The sequence below is a fragment of the Narcine bancroftii genome, chromosome 2, assembly GCF_036971445.1.
Source record: "Narcine bancroftii isolate sNarBan1 chromosome 2, sNarBan1.hap1, whole genome shotgun sequence".
In the NCBI taxonomy this organism is placed as follows: domain Eukaryota; kingdom Metazoa; phylum Chordata; class Chondrichthyes; order Torpediniformes; family Narcinidae; genus Narcine; species Narcine bancroftii.
This window is the reverse complement of record NC_091470.1, coordinates 196,747,818-196,766,202: the sequence shown is the minus strand read 5'-3', so window position 1 is coordinate 196,766,202 and position 18,385 is coordinate 196,747,818. Positions and strand designations below refer to the sequence as shown.

Below are 18,385 nucleotides of genomic sequence, written 5' to 3'. Positions count from 1 at the left end.
GATCACCGTAAACAGACCACGGTCTCTGTATCCCTAGGTCAGACCACACCAGGATCACTGTACACAGTTCCAGTTCTCTGGATCCCTGGATCAGACCACACCAGGATCACCTGCCATACACAGTACCCATCTCTGTATCACTGGGTCCGTCCTCATCTGGATCACCAGCTGCAGTTGGCTGTCTCCGTATCCCTTGGTCAGGCCACACCCACGATACACAATTCCCAGTCTCTGCATCCTTGGGTCAGACGACACCAGAATCACCGTATACAGATCACAGTCTCTGTATCACTGGGTCAGACCACATCAGGATCACTGTACACAGTTCCCGGTCACCGTATCCCTGGGTCAGACCACACTAGGATCACCGTACACAGTTCCAGTTCTCTGTATCCCTGGATCAGACCACATCAGGATCACCTACAATACACAGTACCCAAAACTCACCTCTAAGCACCCCAAGAAATCCAAGAGACCCAGGAGACCCGCTAAGTGCTATTACTGTAACGAGGAAGGACACTTCAAGAGGGAATGCCCCCGATATAGGAGGGAAGTGCGGACCCTCGAACTCATGGAAGAAGATTAGGGGGGTCAGGGGTTCCGGGTGTTGGGGACCAAGTATAAGAGGGAACCCATAGTAAAACTGAAAATTGGTCCCCAGGGAGAAGAGGTGGTGTTTATGGTGGACACGGGAGCGGAACAAAGTAGTGTAATTGCCAACTGGGACCAAGCCTGTAAAAATCAATTTGAAAATTTCTGGGATAGAAGGGGCTCCCAGGACGGTATCGATCTCTGTATCCCTGGATCAGAAAACACCAGTATCACCGTACACAGATCACAGTCTCTGTATCACTGAGTCAGACCACAACAGGATCACCCTACACAGTTCCTGGTCTCTGTAACCCTGCATCAGACCACACCAGGATCAAAGTACACAGTTCCTGGTCTGTGTATAGCTGAGTCAGACCACACCAGGATCACCGTACACAGCTCCGGGTCTATATCCCTGGGTCAGACAACACCAGGATCACCGTACACAGTTCCCGGTCTCTGTATCCCTGAGTTAGACCACACCAGGATCAACGTACACAATTCCCAGTCTCTGCATCCCTGGATCAGACCACACCAGTATCACCGTACACAGATCACAGTCTCTGTATCACTGTGTCAGACAACAACAGGATCACCGTACACAGTTCCCGGGCTCTGTAACCCTGCGTCAGACCACAACAGGATCACCTACCATAGACAGTGCCTATCACGGTCTCTGTAACCCTGGGTCAGACCACACCAGGATCACCGTACACAGTTCCGGGTTTCTGTATCCCTGGATCAGACCACACCGGGATCACCGTACACAGTGCCCGGTCTCTGTATCCCTGGGTCTGACATATCAGGTATACCGTACAATGTTCCTAGCCTCTGTATCACTTGGTCAGACCACAGGAGGATCATCGTACACAGTTCCTGCTCTCTGTATCTCTGCGTCAGACCACAGCAAGATCACCATGCACAGTACCTGGTCTCTGTATCCCTGGGTCAAAACACCACAGAATCACCGTACACAGTTCACGGTTTCCGAATTCCTGGGTCAGATCACACCAGGATCACCGTACAGTTCCCGGTCTCTGTATCCCTAAGTCAGACCACACCGGGATCACCGTACATAGTGCCCGGTCTCTGTATCCCTGTGTCAGACCACAGCAGGATCACCATACACAGTACCTGGTCTCTGTATCCATGAGTCAGAGCACACCAGGATCACCGTACACAGTTCCGGGTCTCTGTATCCCTGGGTCAGACCACACCAGGATCACCATACACAGTTCCCGGTCTGTGTATCCCTGATCCAGACTACACCAGGATCACCCTACACAGTTTACGGTCTCTGTATCCCTGGGTCAGTCCACAGCAGGATCACCGAACTCAGTTCCCGGTTTCTGTGTCCCTGTGTCAAACCATACCAGGCTCACTGTAGAGAGTTACCGGCCTCTGCATCCATGGGTCAGACCACACCAGCATCACCGTACACATGTCCTGGTCTCTGTATCCCTGGGTCAGATCATACCAGGATTACCTTACACAGATCACTGTCTCTGTAACCCTGATGGAGATCACACCAGGATCATTATACACAGTTCCGGGTCTCTGTATCCCAGGGTCAGACCACTCCAGGATCACCGTATACAGTTCCCGGTCTCGGTATCCCTGTGTCAGACCATACCTAGATAACTCTGCAGAGTTCCCGGTCTCTGTATCCCTGGTTCAGATCACACCAGGGTCATCGTACCCAGTTCCCGTTCTCTGTATCCTGGGTCATACCACACCAGGATCATCTACACAGTTGCCGGACTCTGAATCCCTGGGTCAGACCACACCAGGATCACCGTACACAGATCACGGTGTCTGTATCACTGAGTCAGACTACACCAGGATCATCCTACACAGTTTATGGTCTCTGTATCCCTGGGTCTGTCCACACCAGGATCACCGAACACAGTTCCCGGTTTCTGTATCCTTGTGTCAGACAACAGTAGTCTCACCGTAGACAGTTTCCGGTCTCTGCATGCATGGATCAGACCACACCAGCATCACTGTACACATGTCCTGGTCTCTGTATCCCTGGGTCAGACCATACCAGTATTACTGTACACAGATCACGGTCTCTGTAACCCTGATGAAGACCACAGCAGGATCACCGTACACAGTACCTGGTCTCTGTATCCCTTTGTCAGACCACACCAGTATCACCGTACACAGGTCCCGAACTCTGTATCCCTGCGTCAGACCACACCAGGATTACCATGCACAGATCCCTGTCTCTGTATCATTGGGTCAGACCACACCAGGATCACCGTAGACAGTTCACGGTCTCTGTATCCCTGGGTCAGACCACAACAGGATCACCGAACACAGTTCCCGGTTTCTGTATCCCTGTGTCAGACCGCAATAGGATCACCGTACGCAGATCACGGTCTCTGTTTCACTGAAGGAGACCTCACCTGGATCACCGTACACAGCACCCGGTTTCTGTAGCCCTGGGTCAGACCACACCAAGATCACCGTACACAATTCCTGTTCTCTGTTTCCCTGAGTCAGACCAGGATCACCGTACATAGTTCCAGCTCTCTGTATCGCTGGGTCAGACCACACCAGGATCACTATACACAGTTCCGGGTCTCTGTATCCCAGGGTCAGACCACTGCAGGATCACCGTATACAGTTCCCGGTCTCCGTATCCCTGAGTCAGACCATACCTGGATCACTCTGCAGATTTCACGGTCTCTGTATCCCTGGGTCAGATCACACCAGGGTCATCGTACCCAGTTCCCGGTCTCTGTATCCTGGGACATACCACACCAGGATCACCGTACACAGTTCCCGGCCTCAGAATTCCTGGGTCAGACCAAACCAGAATAGCCGTACAATGTTCACGGTTTCAGAATCCCTGGGTCAGACCACATCAGGATCACCGCACTCAGTTCCTGTTCTCTGTATCCCTGAGTCAGACCACAGCAGGATCTCCGTACATAGTTCCTGCTCCCTGTATCCCTGGGTCAGACCACACCAGCATCACTATACACAGTTCCGGGTCTCTGAATCCCAGGGTCAGACCACTCCAGGATCACCGTATACAGTTCCCAGTCTCAGTATCCCTGAGTCAGACCATACCAGGATCACTCTGCAGAGTTCCCGGTCTCTGTATCCCTTGGCCAAACCACACCAGGATTACCGTACACAGTTCCGTGTCTCTGTATCCCTGAGTCAGATCGCACTAGGATCACCGTAGACAGTTCCCAATCTCTGTATCCCTGGGTCAGACCGCACCAGAATCACCGTACACAGTTCCCAGTCTCTCTATCCCTGGGTCAGACCACAGCAGGATCTCCGTACACATTTCCTGGTCTCTCTATCCCTGGGTCATACAAAACCTGCATCTCCATAAACAGTACCCTGTCTCTGTATTCCTGGGTCAGACCACACCTTGATCATCATACACAGTTCCTGGTCTCTGTATCTTTGTGTCAGACCAGACCAGGATCACCGTACTTAGTTCCTGCTCTATGTATCCATGGGTCAGACCACACCAGGATCACCGTACACAGTTCCCGGTCACTATATCCCTGGGTCAGACCACACCAGGATCACAGTACACAGTTCCAGTTCTCTGTATCCCTGGATCAGACCACATCAGGATCACCTACCATACACAGTGCCCATCTCTGTATCCCTGGGTCAGAACACACCAGGATCACCGTACACAGTTGTCTCTCTCTGTATCCCTGGGTCAAACCACACTAGGATCACCGTACACATTTCCCGGTCTCTGTATCCTGGGTCAGACCACTCCAGGATCACCATAAACAGTCCGTGTCTCTGTACCCCTGAGTCAGACCACACCAGGATCACCGTACACATTTCCCAGTCTCTGTTTTCCTGAGTCAAACCACACCAGGATCACCGTACACAATTCCCAGTCTCTGTATCCCTGGATCATACCACACCAAGATCACCGTACACAGTTCCCGGTCTCTTCATCCCCGGGTCAGACCACATCAGGATCACTGTACACAGATCACGGTCTTTGTATCCCTGAGGCAGAACACAGCAGGATCTCCATGCACATTTCCCGGTCTCTGTATCCCTGGGTCAGACCACTCCAGGATCACTTTACACAAAACACGGTCTCTGTATGACTGGGTCAGACTACACCAGGATCACCTTACACAGTTTCCGGTCTCTGTATCCCTGGGTCATACCACACCAGCATCTCCATAAACAGTACCCTATCCCTGTATCCCTGGGTCAGACCACACCAGGATTACCGTACATAGTTCTTGATCTCTGTATCCCTGGGTCAGACCACACCAGGAATAAAGTCTTGGTCTCTCTTGATGTGATAAGAAATAAGATAAAGACTGGTTCAGAAAAGATTACTGAACTGAAACTAGAAATGAGATATCTTGATAATTGTAGATTATCAATATCCTGTCATGATGCATAATGTGGGTTCCAAGGAGTGAATGTGTGTGTGTGTGTGTGTGTGTGTGTGTGTGTCGCTGGGTTGGTGTTTGAGTTATCTTATCTGCCCATGTGTGCTTTATTGTGTATGTCAGTGTGCTATTGCAGTATATATGTGTTCATATTCATGTATTTATGTGTCTGTGTGCATTCATGTTTTGTGATTGCATGTGTGTGCATGTGGCTTTGTGTGTGTGTTTGTGTGTGTCATTGTTTGTGTTTATGTATGTGTGCACATGTTTACGTGTGTGCATGTGTCTGTCTGTAGGTGCATGTGTTTATGTGTATATTTGTTTATGTTTGTGTGTGTTTACGTGTGTGAGAGTTGTGTGTGTGTGTGTTTGTGTGTGTGTGTGTGTCGCTGGGTTGGTGTTTGAGTTATCTTATCTGCCCATGTGTGCTTTATTGTGTATGTCAGTGTGCTATTGCAGTATATATGTGTTCATATTCATGTATTTATGTGTCTGTGTGCATGCATGTTTTGTGATTGCATGTGTGTGCATGTGGCTTTGTGTGTGTTTGTGTGTGTCATTGTTTGTGTTTATGTATGTGTGCACATGTTTACGTGTGTGCATGTGTCTGTCTGTAGGTGCATGTGTTTATGTGCATATTTGTTTATGTTTGTGTGTGTTTACATGTGTGTGAGAGTTGTGTGTGTGTGTGTTTGTGTGAGTATGTCTCGTATGTTTACATATGTGTGTGTTTGTGTGTTTATGTATGTTAGTGTGTGCGCGCACGCATGTGCGTGTGCGTTTAAACATATCCAAGTGCAATGTTTGCATCACACCCACCTCCCCCCCACCTTCCCTCTCAGGCAGCCCTTTGACGCTCCCACCCACTTTGCCTCTCCCAGGACTACACCCTTTCTCCCGGACTCCCTGCGAGGTGCAGGCCCTGTTCCAGCTCTGCTACAACCAGCGTACTGCTCGCCACCAGCCTCTCCACTGCAACTCCGATGGTAAGCCAACAACTGCCGAAGGCGGACCCTCTGTGCAACCTGAACTGACTGGGGAGGATTGAGCCGGGAGGACCCGCCGAACCCATTGACTGAGGAGCTCCAAATCAGATCGCAGAGAAGCATTTCTTTCTCGTTAGGGAATGAAAATCAGGACAACCGCTGTAAATCCTAGATAAAATCATGAGATGCTGGAAACAGTCAGCAAGTCAGGCGGGTTCTACGGAGAGAGAAACAGATCATATTTCAGGCTGACAATGACAGGGCCATTCTGGGCATCATTATCTCTTCCACAGACGGCCGGCACAATTAGCGCAAACCTGTTACGGAGCTGGCAGCATGGGTTTGAATTCAGCGTTGGCTGTACATTCTCCTCGTGTCTGTGTGGGTTTTCTTTTAGTCCTCCAGTTTACTCCCTGCCTCCTAATTGAGTGTAATTAGGCGGCACGGGTTTGAATGGCTGAGAATTAACTTCTACCGTGTCAAGCTGCCTGTCCTGTGGAGAGTTTCCATGTTTCAGTCTTATTTCTTTCCTGTTATATTTGACATCAGAGTAGTAATACCTAAGGAGAATTGAATCTGATCTAATTGCTGGGCAGCAGACCACGGTGGGCGGGGGGGGGAGGGGGTTGGAGGGGGGTTACCACGGGGGAGCAGCGGATCAGCGCAGGGCACCAGAAGCAGGGAGAACACTAACTCCTCCTTTCCCCACAGTGAGAGTCCCTTCCTCACCACCCCTCCCGCGGCGCGGAGCTCCCTCTACCGCCCCTCCCATGGCACGAAGCTAGACCTTCTGCAGATTTTAGTGCCTGCAGGGAAAGAGCAATTCGCCTCCTGAGACCTGTTTGCTGATTTCAGAGTGGGACGGGAACACACTCCGAGGATTGTTGACCATCAAGATTCACTCAGTGTCTGGATTCAAGGAGGCATGCAGTGAGTATGGGACTTCTGGGAATCTGCCCCACAGTCCCCTCTCGGTCAGTGACTTACGCCTACACCGCCATACAGGGCCCCAAATGCTCCTTCCAAGTGGAACAACAGTGGGAGTAATCTACTGCTTCCGGTGCTCCCGTTGCGGCCTTCTCTTCATCAGAGAGACTGGGTGCAGACTGGGAGACCGCCTTGGTGATCACCTTCACTCTGCCTGTGGCAATAACTGGCACCTCCCATCCTGCACTCCCAGACGGCAGCAAGGGAACAGCATGTCTGAATCCCACCCCCCCCACCCCCCACTTCAGTCCTCGAAGGGGGAGAGAAGGGAGTGTCTGATCCCAGGGTGGGGGGAGGGGCATCTGATCCTAGAGGTGGGGAGGGATGTCTGATCCCAGACAAGGTCAGTGTGTCTGAAATCCCAGGGGGGGGGGGTGGAGTCACATCCCAGAGGGGGGGGGGTGGGTGGGCATCTGATCCCGGAGTGGGGGTGGGGTCACTGATCCCAGAGGGGGATGGGCATCTGATCCTGGGGTGGGGGGAGGGACATTTTATCCCAGAGGGGGTAGAGGCATCTGATCCCAGAGGTGGAGAGGGGTGTCAGATCCCAGATGAGGGAGGGGACGGTGTGTCTGAGATCCCAGAGGGAGTAGGGGTGCCTGATCCCAGAGGGGGTACGAGTCTGAGATCCCAGGGGGGGAGGGGTGTCTGATCCCAGATGAGGGAGGGGACAGTGTGCGTCTGGGTACCGAACCCCCTGCAAGATCCCCTGCCTCTTGCCCTCCCCCAGATGTTTACTGCTGTTTGGAGTCCGATTGCCATGGCTATTTTGAGAAGAAAGCTCAGACGTCCATTTTGCTGCTCTCCAAGAACCCTGTGTGTGATGAAGTGAGTATCTCCCCCCCTTCCCTTGTCCAAACTCACAGTCACATCCAGCAGTTTGTGCCCACGTCTTAAGGTTCAGATGGAACCACAGAACCGTCGAACACCACGTCCCAGAAACTGGCCCTTCAGCCCATCTAGTCTGTCCCCAACTGTTATTCTGCTTGATCCCATTGGACTGCACATGGACCATGCTCCTCCCATCCATCTACCCATCAAAATGTCTCTTAAGTTTGGGCTAATACTGCGCCAGACACCCGGGTTTCGAATCTGTCACTGTCTCTCTCCCTCACAGCCCCCACCCCATGACTTGCAGAGATATCCTCCAGGTGCTCAAGTTTCTGCCTGTCCTCCAAACTAAACATTGTGCAGGGTTTGTAGGTTAATAGGGAACCATGGGCTCATGGGCTGAAAGGACCAGGGAACTTTGCAGCACAGAAACAGGCCCCTTCGGCCATTCTAGTTTGCCTCGCCCTGCTTCACTGCACCCAGTCCTTATCCCTCCATCCCTCTCCCATCTGCGGACCTGTCCAAATTCTTCTTAAGTGTTGAAACTGAGCCCACGTTCAACACCTCAACTTGTTCCCCATCCTCACCGCTCTCTGTGTGAAGAAGTTCCCCCTAAACTTTCCCACTTTCACCCTTAAACCCTGTCCTCTGGTTTGCATCTCACCTACCCTCAGTGGAAAAAGCCGACCTATATTTACTCTGTCTGTTCCCCTCATAATTTTAAATACCTCCATCAAATCGCCCCTCATTCTTCTATGCTCCAGGGAATAAAGTCCTAACCTGTTTAATCTTTCCCAGTAACCCAGTTCCTGAAGTCCGGGCAACATCCTAATAAATCTTCTCTGCCTTCTTTCTATCTTATAGATATCTTTCCTGTAGTTCGGTGCCCACAATACTCCAAATTTGGCCTCACCAATGTATTAGACAACTTTACCATAACATCCCAACTCCTGTACTTAATACTTTGATTTATGAAGGCCAATGTGCCAAAAGCTCTCTTTACAACCCTGTCCATCTGTGATGCCACTTTCAGGGAATTATTTCTCTGTATTCCCAAATCCCTCTGTTCTACCGCACTCCTCAGTGCCCGACCATTTACTGTTTACACCTTATCTTGGTTTGTCCTGTTATGAGTCCAGAGGACTCCAAAACCCAGCAGCAATAGACATGCACCGCGACCAAGGGTACTTAAACTAAAATTGCTTTTAATTATCTTTGTACATGAAAATAGAATCAAACTCTAACTTATCTCTATTGACTTCTAATTCTAAGCATGGGTGTGTGTAATATGTGTGTAAGTTCAGCAAAGTTCTTTGGTTCACAGTCCAATTTCACTGGTTGCAGGCCATTCTTGTACTGTGCACAGAAATTAGCATTAACAAAGTTGACCAGGCTTTGGTGCTTAACAGGTAGATGGTTACCACTCAGAAGGGTTCTTGTTGGTTTTCAGAGAGAGAGTTGTTGTTGTTCCAGGACATCCACAACTGATTCCTTTTTAATCAGTGTCTTGCTGACAAAATTTGCCCCCTTTCAGTGTTCTCCAGATGATAACCTCTTTCTTTCAGGTCACCACTGAAGTCCTTTCTGTTTCACCTATTCCAAGGGAAACACCAGACAGCCAGTCCTCTCCTTTGACCAGGCCGTCTTCCAAAGCTTGCCAGCTTGTCCCTCAGAGACAGGCTGTCTCTCCTTTCTCTCTCTCTCTTTCTCGCTCCCTCCTCTCTGAGAGCAAAGCCTGCTTCTTTCTCTCCTCTCTGTCTGCAAAGATCACATAACTCTCCAAACAGCAAGTTCTGTTTTTCAGACAAAGCTGCCCTGCCTGTTGTTACATTTGTTGCCTTTTGCAAATGACAGTCCATTATGAGTCTGAGCCTCTTGCAAAAGCTCCTGCATAAATTCTGTTTTAAAGTGTTTGTGTGTGACCTGCTCCAACAAACCTTTCCCAATTTATCTCCCAAACACCTCCATGTACTCTGTCACTGTCCTTCCAAAGCGCAACCACCTCACCCTTGTCTGCATTAAATTCCATCTGCCTGTTGCTGTTTTTTGTCTTTGAATTTGTAAAAAAATCGATGCCTGCATTCACCACTTCAGCTGGCAGCTGGTTTCATTCTCTTTTTTTTTACAGTTATGTATTGGAAATTTATTTGATTTTTTTAAAATTTTTTTATTTTTCACACTATAGATCACATTATTCAAGATATACACATTTCTCCTTTCAAATATATACAGTGTCATTTTCTCCCAAATATATACAGTGTCATTTTCTCCCCCCCGACCCTCCTCCCCTCCCCCCCCACTTCCCCCTCCATTCATTCAAAACTCTGAGTCCAAGATACATCAAACCCATCAAACAATGTTGTCACTCAACATTAACAAACAAAAACTTCCACTGAGTCAATTCTTTCCATGTACGGCTCCCATATTTGTTCAAATAATGTTATATTATTTCTTAAACTATATGTTATTTTTTCTAATGGAATACATTTATTCATTTCTATATACCATTGCTGTATTTTCAAATTATCTTCTAATTTCCAGTTTGACATAATACATTTTTTTGCTATAGCTAGGGCTATCTTAACAAATCTTTTTTGTACACCCTCCAAATCAAGTCCAAATTCTTTATTTTTTATGTTACTTAGGAGGAAGATCTCTGGGTTTTTTGGTATATTGCTTTCTGTAATTTTATTTAATATCTGGTTTAGATCTTCCCAAAATTTTTTCACCTTTTCACGTCCAGATTGCATGAATTGTTGTTCCTATTTCTTTTTTACAACGAAAACATCTGTCAGATACTGTTGGATCCCATTTATTTAACTTTTGAGGAGTGATATATAACCTATGTATCCAATTATATTGTATCATACGTAATCTTGTATTTATTGTATTTCTCATAGTTCCTAAACATAACCTCTCCCATGTTTCCTTTTTTATCTTTATGTTTAGATCTTGTTCCCACTTTTGTTTAGTTTTATCATTTATTTCCCAATTCTCCTTTTCTTGTAATTTGATATACATGTTTGTTATAAATTTTTTAATTATCATTGTGTCTGTAATCAGATATTCAAAATTGCTTCCTTCTGGTAACTTCAGACTACTTCCCAATTTATCCTTTAAATAGGATTTCAATTGGTAATATGCCAGCACTGTATCTTGAGTTATATTATATTTATCCTTCATTTGTTCAAAGGATAATAATTTATTCCCCGAAAAACAATTTTCTATTCTTTTAATCCCTTTTTTCTCCCAGTCTCTAAAAGACAGGTTATCTACCGTAAAAGGGATTAGCTGATTTTGTGTCAGTATTAGTTTTGATAATTAGTAGTTTGTTTTATTTCTTTCTACATGAATCTTCTTCCAAATATTAAGCAAATGGTGCAATACTGGAGAATTCCTATTTTTTACCAATTTTTCATCCCATTTATATAATATATGTTCAGGTATCTTCTCCCCTATTTTGTCTAGCTCTAATCTAGTCCAATCTGGCTTTTCTTTTGTTTGGTAAAAATCTGATAGATATCTTACTTGTGCGGCTCTATAATAATTTTTAAAATTTGGCAGTTGTAAGCCTCCTTGTCTATACCATTCTGTTAATTTATCTAGTGCTATCCTCAGTTTCCCCCCTTTCCATAAAAATTTCCTTATTATTTTCTTTAACTCCTTAAAGAATTTTTCTGTCAAGTGTATTGGCAGTGCCTGAAATAGGTATTGTATCCTTGGAAAAATGTTCATTTTAATACAGTTTATCCTTTCTATTAATGTTAATGGTAAGTCTTTCCAATGCTCTAAATCTTCCTGTATTTTTTTCATTAGTGGATAATAATTAAGTTTATTTAGATGGCTGAGGTTTTTATTTATTTGTATACCTAGGTATCGTATTGTTTGCATTTGCCATCTAAACGGTGATTCTTTCTTGAATTTTGAGAAATCCGCATTATTCACTGGCATTGCTTCACTTTTATTTGCATTAATCTTGTATCCCGACACTTCTCCATACTCCTTCAATTTCTTATGTAATTCTTTTATTGATGTTTCTGGTTCCGTTAGGTATATTATAACATCATCTGCAAATAAACTGATTTTGTATTCCTTGCCTTTTATTTTTATCCCTTTTATTTTATTTTCTGTTCTTATCAGTTCTGCAAGTGGTTCTATGGCTAATGCGAACAATAAGGGCGATAGTGGGCATCCCTGCCTTGTTGATCTGCTTAAGTTAAAATGTTTTGATACATATCCATTTACTGTCACTCTTGCCAATGGCCCCTTATATAATGCTTTAATCCAATTAATATATTTCTCTGGTAAACTAAATTTTTGTAGTACCTTGAATAAATAATTCCATTCTACTCTGTCGAAGGCCTTCTCTGCGTCTAAAACAACCGCTACTGTTGGAGTTTTATTTCCTTCTACTGCATGAATTAAGTTAATAAACTTACAAATATTATCTGTTGTTCGTCTTTTTTTTAATGAATCCAGTTTGGTCTAGACTTACTATTTTTGGTACATAATCAGCTAATCTGTTTGCTAATAATTTAGCTATTATCTTGTAATCTGTGTTAAGTAGACATATTGGTCGATATGATGCTGGTGCAAGTGGATCTTTCCCTGCCTTTGGTATTACTGTAATTATTGCTGTTTTGCACGAATCTGGTAAGCTTTGTGTTTTATCAATCTGGTTGATTACTTCCAGGAGGGGAGGAATTAATAAATCTTTAAATGTTTTATAGAATTCTATTGGGAGACCATCCTCTCCTGGTGTTTTATTATTCGGCAGATTTTTTATTGTCTCTTGTATTTATACTATTTCAAATGCTTCTATTAATTTATTTTGTTCCTCTGTTTGTAATTTTGGTAGTTCAATTTTAGTTAAGAATTCATCTATTTTGCCTTCTTTCCCTTCGTTTTCCGTTTGGTATAATTGTTCGTAGAATTCTCTGAAATTTTCATTAATTTCTGTTGATTTATATGTGATCTGTTTGTCTTTTTTCCTTGATGCCAATACCATTCTTTTAGTTTGTCCTGTCTTAAGCTGCCACGCTAGAATTTTGTGCGTTTTTTCTCCTAGTTCGTAATATTTCTGCTTTGTCTTCATTATATTTTTCTCCACCTTATATGTTTGAAATGTTTCATATTTTATTTTTTTATCTGCCAATTCCCTTCTTTTAGTAGTGTCTTCCTTCCTTGCTAATTCTTTCTCTATATCTACTATTTCCTTTTCCAGCTGTTCTGTTTCCTGATTGTAATCCTTCTTCATCTTAGTTACATAACTTATTATTTGCCCTCTGATGAACGCTTTCATTGCGTCCCATAATATAAACTTATCCTTCACTGATTCCATATTTATTTCAAAATACATTTTAATTTGTCTTTCTATGAATTCTCTAAAATCCTGTCTTTTAAGTAGCATGGGGTTTAATCTCCATCTATACATTTTTGGAGGGATATCCTCTAACTCTATTGTCAATATCAAGGGTGAATGATCCGATAATATTCTAGCTTTATATTCTGTTTTCCTAACTCTATCTTGGATACAAGCTGATAACAGGAATAAATCTATTCTTGAATATGTTTTATGTCTATCCGAATAATATGAATATTCCTTTTCCTTTGGGTGTTGTTTCCTCCATATATCCAAAAGTTGCATTTCTTGCATCGATTTAATTATAAATTTGGTTACTTTATTCTTTCTGTTAATTTTTTTCCCAGTTTTATCTATGTTTGAATCCAAATTGAGATTGAAATCCCTTCCTATTAGTATATTCCCTTGCGTATCTGCTATCTTCAGAAAAATATCCTGCATAAATTTTTGATCTTCTTCATTAGGCGAATATATATTAAGTAAATTCCAAAACTCCGAATATATCTGACATTTTATCATTACATATCTTCCTGCCTGATCTATTATTTCCTCTTCTATTTTAATTGGTACATTTTTACTGATTAATATAGCCACTCCTCTAGCTTTTGAGTTATATGACGCTGCCTTTACATGTCCTATCCAATCTCTCTTTAATTTCTTGTGCTCCACTTCAGTTAAGTGTGTTTCTTACACAAATGCAATATCAATTTTTTCTTTTTTCAGTAAATTTAGCAGTTTCTTCCTTTTGATTTGGTTATGTATTCCATTAATATTTAAAGTCATATAGTTTAATGTAGCCATTTTATACTTTGTTTATCTTTCCCTTCCGTTTCCTCATCATCACCTTTCCTTCTCATTCATTTCTGCTTTCTTTCTTTGAACAGTTTATAAGGCAACATTTTTAACACATCAAACATTCCCCTTATTCTCCTATCTAATATTTCTTTAACCCCATTGTCCCCTCCCCTTCCTGAGTTGCCCATTATCCCTTGTCAGGCAACCACATCTCCCCTCTCCATTTGGATTTGCAAATTCACTCACAAGCGTCAACTGATTTTGCAGTGACCGTAATTTCTCCCTACCCAGCCCCCCCAGAAAAGATTTCAATTTTTATATACAACAAAGGTCACTCTCTAAATTCCCTCTTTACTCCTCTCTTCCCCTTTTTTTCTCTCATTAATTCTTCTCTATACACTATATATTTTCTTTTAAATGCACATACACTTATGTAATATATGTATTATATATGTATATAGTCCTATACACACGTCTTTTTAGTTCGCAGTCTTTTGTACTCTTGTTACACGTCTTCATCTCTCAGTCTATTTTGTAATTGTTCTGCAAATTTTCGTGCTTCCTCTGGATCCGAGAATAGTCTGTTTTGCTGTCCAGGAATAAATATTTTCAATACCGCTGGATGCTTTAGTATAAATTTATACCCTTTCTTCGATAAAATCGCCTTTGCTGTATTGAACTCCTTTCTCTTCTTCAGGAGTTCAAAACTTATATCTGGATAAATAAAAATTTTTTGCCCTTTGTACTCCAGTGGCTTGTTGTCCTCTCTTACTTTCTCCATTGTTTTCTCCAGTACCTTTTCTCTTGTAGTATATCTTAGCAATTTTACTAAAATGGATCTTGGCTTTTGTTGTGGTTGTGGTTTAAAGGCTAATGCTCTATGTGCCCTTTCTATTTCCATTTCTTGCTGTAGTTCTGGACATCCTAAGATCCTGGGGATCCAATCTTTTATAAACTCTCTCATATTCTTGCCTTCTTCATCTTCCTTAAGGCCCACTATCTTTATATTATTTCTTCTGTTATAATTTTCCATTATATCTATTTTCTGAGCTAACAGCTCTTGTGTCTCTTTAACTTTTTTATTAGATTCTTCTAATTTCTTTTTTAAGTCCTCTACCTCCATTTCTACTGCTGCTTCTCGTTCTTCCACCTTGTCCATTCTTTTTCCTATTTCTGATATGGTCATATCTATTTTATTCACTTTCTCTTCTGTACTGTTTATTCTTCTTAAATCACTAAATTCCTGTGCTTGCCATTCTTTAAATTAATCCATGTATTCTTTAATAAGAGAAAATATATCCATTGTCTTGCCTTTCCCTTCTTCTTCCATTTCACTATACTCTTCCTCTTCCTCTTCTTCTTCCTCTGGGTTGGCCATCTGTTGTTTCTTTGTTTTCTTTTTCTTCTCTTCTTTCTTGTTTTCGTTGTCTTCTATGTTCTCCTCTTGCTGCTGCTGTTCTGTAGCTTTCATTGCCGGCTGTGGAGATCGACTCCCCAGCTGGTCGCCCCTCCCGTCGGTGTGTTTTTTTGCATGCGCATCACGCACTTTTACTCGGCTCAGCGAGCCATTTTTGTAGTCCACTTTCTACCGACCTGAGGGAGCGGGCTTCTCTCTCCACCGCGGGCCTCTTTGAACAGGTAAGGCCTTCTCCTTCTTCTTCCGTTGTCTTCTCTTCCTCTCTTCTTACCGTTGGTTTCGACTTTTCTTTTTTCGTCGCCATCTTCTTTCCACCTTTATATTCACTTTACTTTAATTTTTATTTTTGTGCCTTTGTGCTTTCCTTTATTTTTTTCAACTTTTCTGGAGAGGGCTGGAGTTCACCGTCCGGCCACTACTCCATCACGTGACTTCCACTGGTTTCATTCTCTGTGTGAAGAAGTTCCTCCTAATTCCCTTTAAACATTTCTCCTTTCACTCTCAATCCACATCCTCTAGATCTGGCTCACCCAACCTCAGTGGGAAAAAAGCCTAGTTGCCTGCACACTGCCCACCCCCCCTCATAATTTTAAATATCTCGATCAAAGCTCCCCTCATTTTTCTACGCCCCAGGGAATAAAGTCCGAACCTTTCCCTGTAACCCAGTTCCCGAAATCCGGGCAACAAGTGGAGAATCTGGTTTCAGACTGAACTCAATTTTTAGAACTAGTTACCGGATTGTTAATTGTGCAATCCTGGAACTAAAATTGCCCTCTTCCCTTTAGAATATTCTGAGACACTGCTCATTTTCACTATGAATTTGTCTTCCTATTGAATGTAGCACATAGAACATTCCGGCACTTCAGCGCAAAATGTTGAACCTACCTATATATATATCTAACCCCATCCCAAAAACCATGGTCCACGGGCCTGTTGAAGAATTTCTTAAACACCCTCAATTTTACAGCCTCCATCACCACCTCTTGCAAGGCAATCCAGGCCCCCACAACTCTCTGTGTGGGAAAAAAAGTATCCCCTGATGTCTCCCCTAAACGTTCCTCCCATCACTTTGTACGGACGTCCTCTGTGTTTTGCCACTCCCGCCCTTGGAAACAGGCACTGTTCTCCCACCTTATCTTTGCCTCTCAGAATCTTGTTGATCTCTATCAAGTCTCCTCTCATCCTCTACCCTCCAAAGAGAAAGCCCCAACTCTCCTCATAAGACACGTTCTCCAATCTAGGCCACATCCTGGTGAATCTCCTCTGGCCCCTCTCCATGGCTTCCACATCCTTCCTGTAATGAGGTGACCAGAACTGAAGGCAATATTTGAAGTGTGGTCTCACCAATTATTTATAGAGCAGCAACTCTCTGTGCAAAAATCTTACCCCTGATGTCTCCCCTAAACGTTCCTCCCTTCACTCTGTAGAGTTGGCCCCTGGTGTTGGCTACTCCCACCCCGGGAAAATGGCAGAGACTGTCCACCTTTTCTATGCCTCTTGGACCTGTATTAAGTCACCTCTCATCCTTCTGCAATCCAAAAAGTCCCAGCTCTGCTAACCCTGCCTCATTTCCCAATCTAGACAACATCCTGGGGAATCTCCTCTGCCCCCTCTCCGTAGATTCAACATCCTTCCCACAATGAGATGGACAGAACGGAACACATTTTCCAGCCTGCCATCGGCCTTCTTAACCATGCACAGCAACCTTGAGAGATGTACAGATTTGGAATCCGAGGTCCCTTGGCTCTTCCACACTCAGTCTGGCCATAAACTCTGCCTTCAGGTTTGACCTTCTAAAAACGCATCACCTCACCCAGATTGAATGCCTTCGGCCACTTTCCCGCCCAACTCTGCCTCCAGTGGTCACCCACGACAACTTTCAACACTATCCATGACAACTCCAACCTTTGTATCACCTGCAAAAGTACTGACCCATTTCCTTCAGCCCTCGATTTGGTGCCGATCCATTCATTCCCTCCTCACAACCCTCTGTAATTCTGACACTTATGTGCCTGTGTGCTATTGTGAATCTTGATTGGCCCAATCTATCTGTGGGTTGAAATTACCCCAGGCTCATTAGATTACCCTTGATAAGTCCATGTTTGATACCCTGACTCAGAGGGACACTTTTAGAATGTTTGGAAATCCCAACACATCAGCATTGAGATATCTATTTTCCCACCTTCCATTTGTATTTTCTTCGGGTGTGGGCGGAATGGTGAGAGGTCAGGGAAGGATGGTGAGAGGAAGGAGGGCAATGGGTCGCAGTGGGATGGTGAGCATCGGAGCAGAGGGTGGGGATCTGAAAGTGACAGGGGGTTCAGAGGGAGGGGGGATGAGGGGGTCAGGGAACCAAGGGGGCGAGGGGTTGGAGGGACACGGGGCCATGGGATGAGAGGTTGGGGGAGTGATGGTGGGTCAGTGGGGTGAAGGGAAGAGGGGTCTGAGTGACAGTGAGAGGGGAAAGAGGGAGGAGGGGTGAGGGTGGTCAGAGGGAAAAGGGGTGAGGAGTCTAAGGGCAATAGGGGGAGGGTAAAAGGGTCAGAGGGCCAAGGGTTGAGGGGGTTGGAAGGGGATAGAATCAAGATAAGGGGGGGTCAAAGCGAGGGGGTGAGAGGTTAGGGGCTAATGTGTCAAGGGTGATATGGGCAGGATGAGGAGTTGAAAAGAGGTGGTGGGGATGGGAGGGTGGAAGTGGATGAAGGTGAAAGAGATTGGGGGGGAGTTTGGTGCTCCAGATCTGCTGAGGGGGGAGCTGTGTCCTCACTATGATGGGAAGGCGGCATTAATTCCTCTGTCCCTGGATCTCTGGATGGGACCAGATCGACATCAGCCTGGATGGAGCTCAGTTCCTGAGGTTTCTCCTGTGGGAGCAGCACGATTTCCGGAGCACTGCGGAGAAAGGCCAGGATTACGGCACCGATCGGCTCCTCGCCAAGAAGCAGATATGGGTGAGAACCGTCCTCTTCCCCAACACTTTCTGCTCTCCTCTGCATTCCCCCCCCCTCCTGAT

At 44.7% G+C, this 18,385-nt stretch overlaps 1 protein-coding gene across 2 annotated transcripts in view; it reads left to right on the top strand.

The window, feature by feature from the left end:
• The window catches only part of LOC138754919 (active breakpoint cluster region-related protein-like), a 212,474-nt gene that overhangs the window by 175,647 nt on the left and 18,442 nt on the right, over positions 1-18,385 (top strand). For both annotated transcript variants that reach the window (XM_069919933.1, XM_069919934.1), the window contains exons 13-16: positions 5,876-5,980; positions 6,836-6,910; positions 7,698-7,795; positions 18,195-18,323. In XM_069919933.1, coding sequence (XP_069776034.1) covers positions 5,876-5,980; positions 6,836-6,910; positions 7,698-7,795; positions 18,195-18,323 — 407 coding nt within the window. The remainder of the gene's footprint in view (positions 1-5,875; positions 5,981-6,835; positions 6,911-7,697; positions 7,796-18,194; positions 18,324-18,385) is intronic.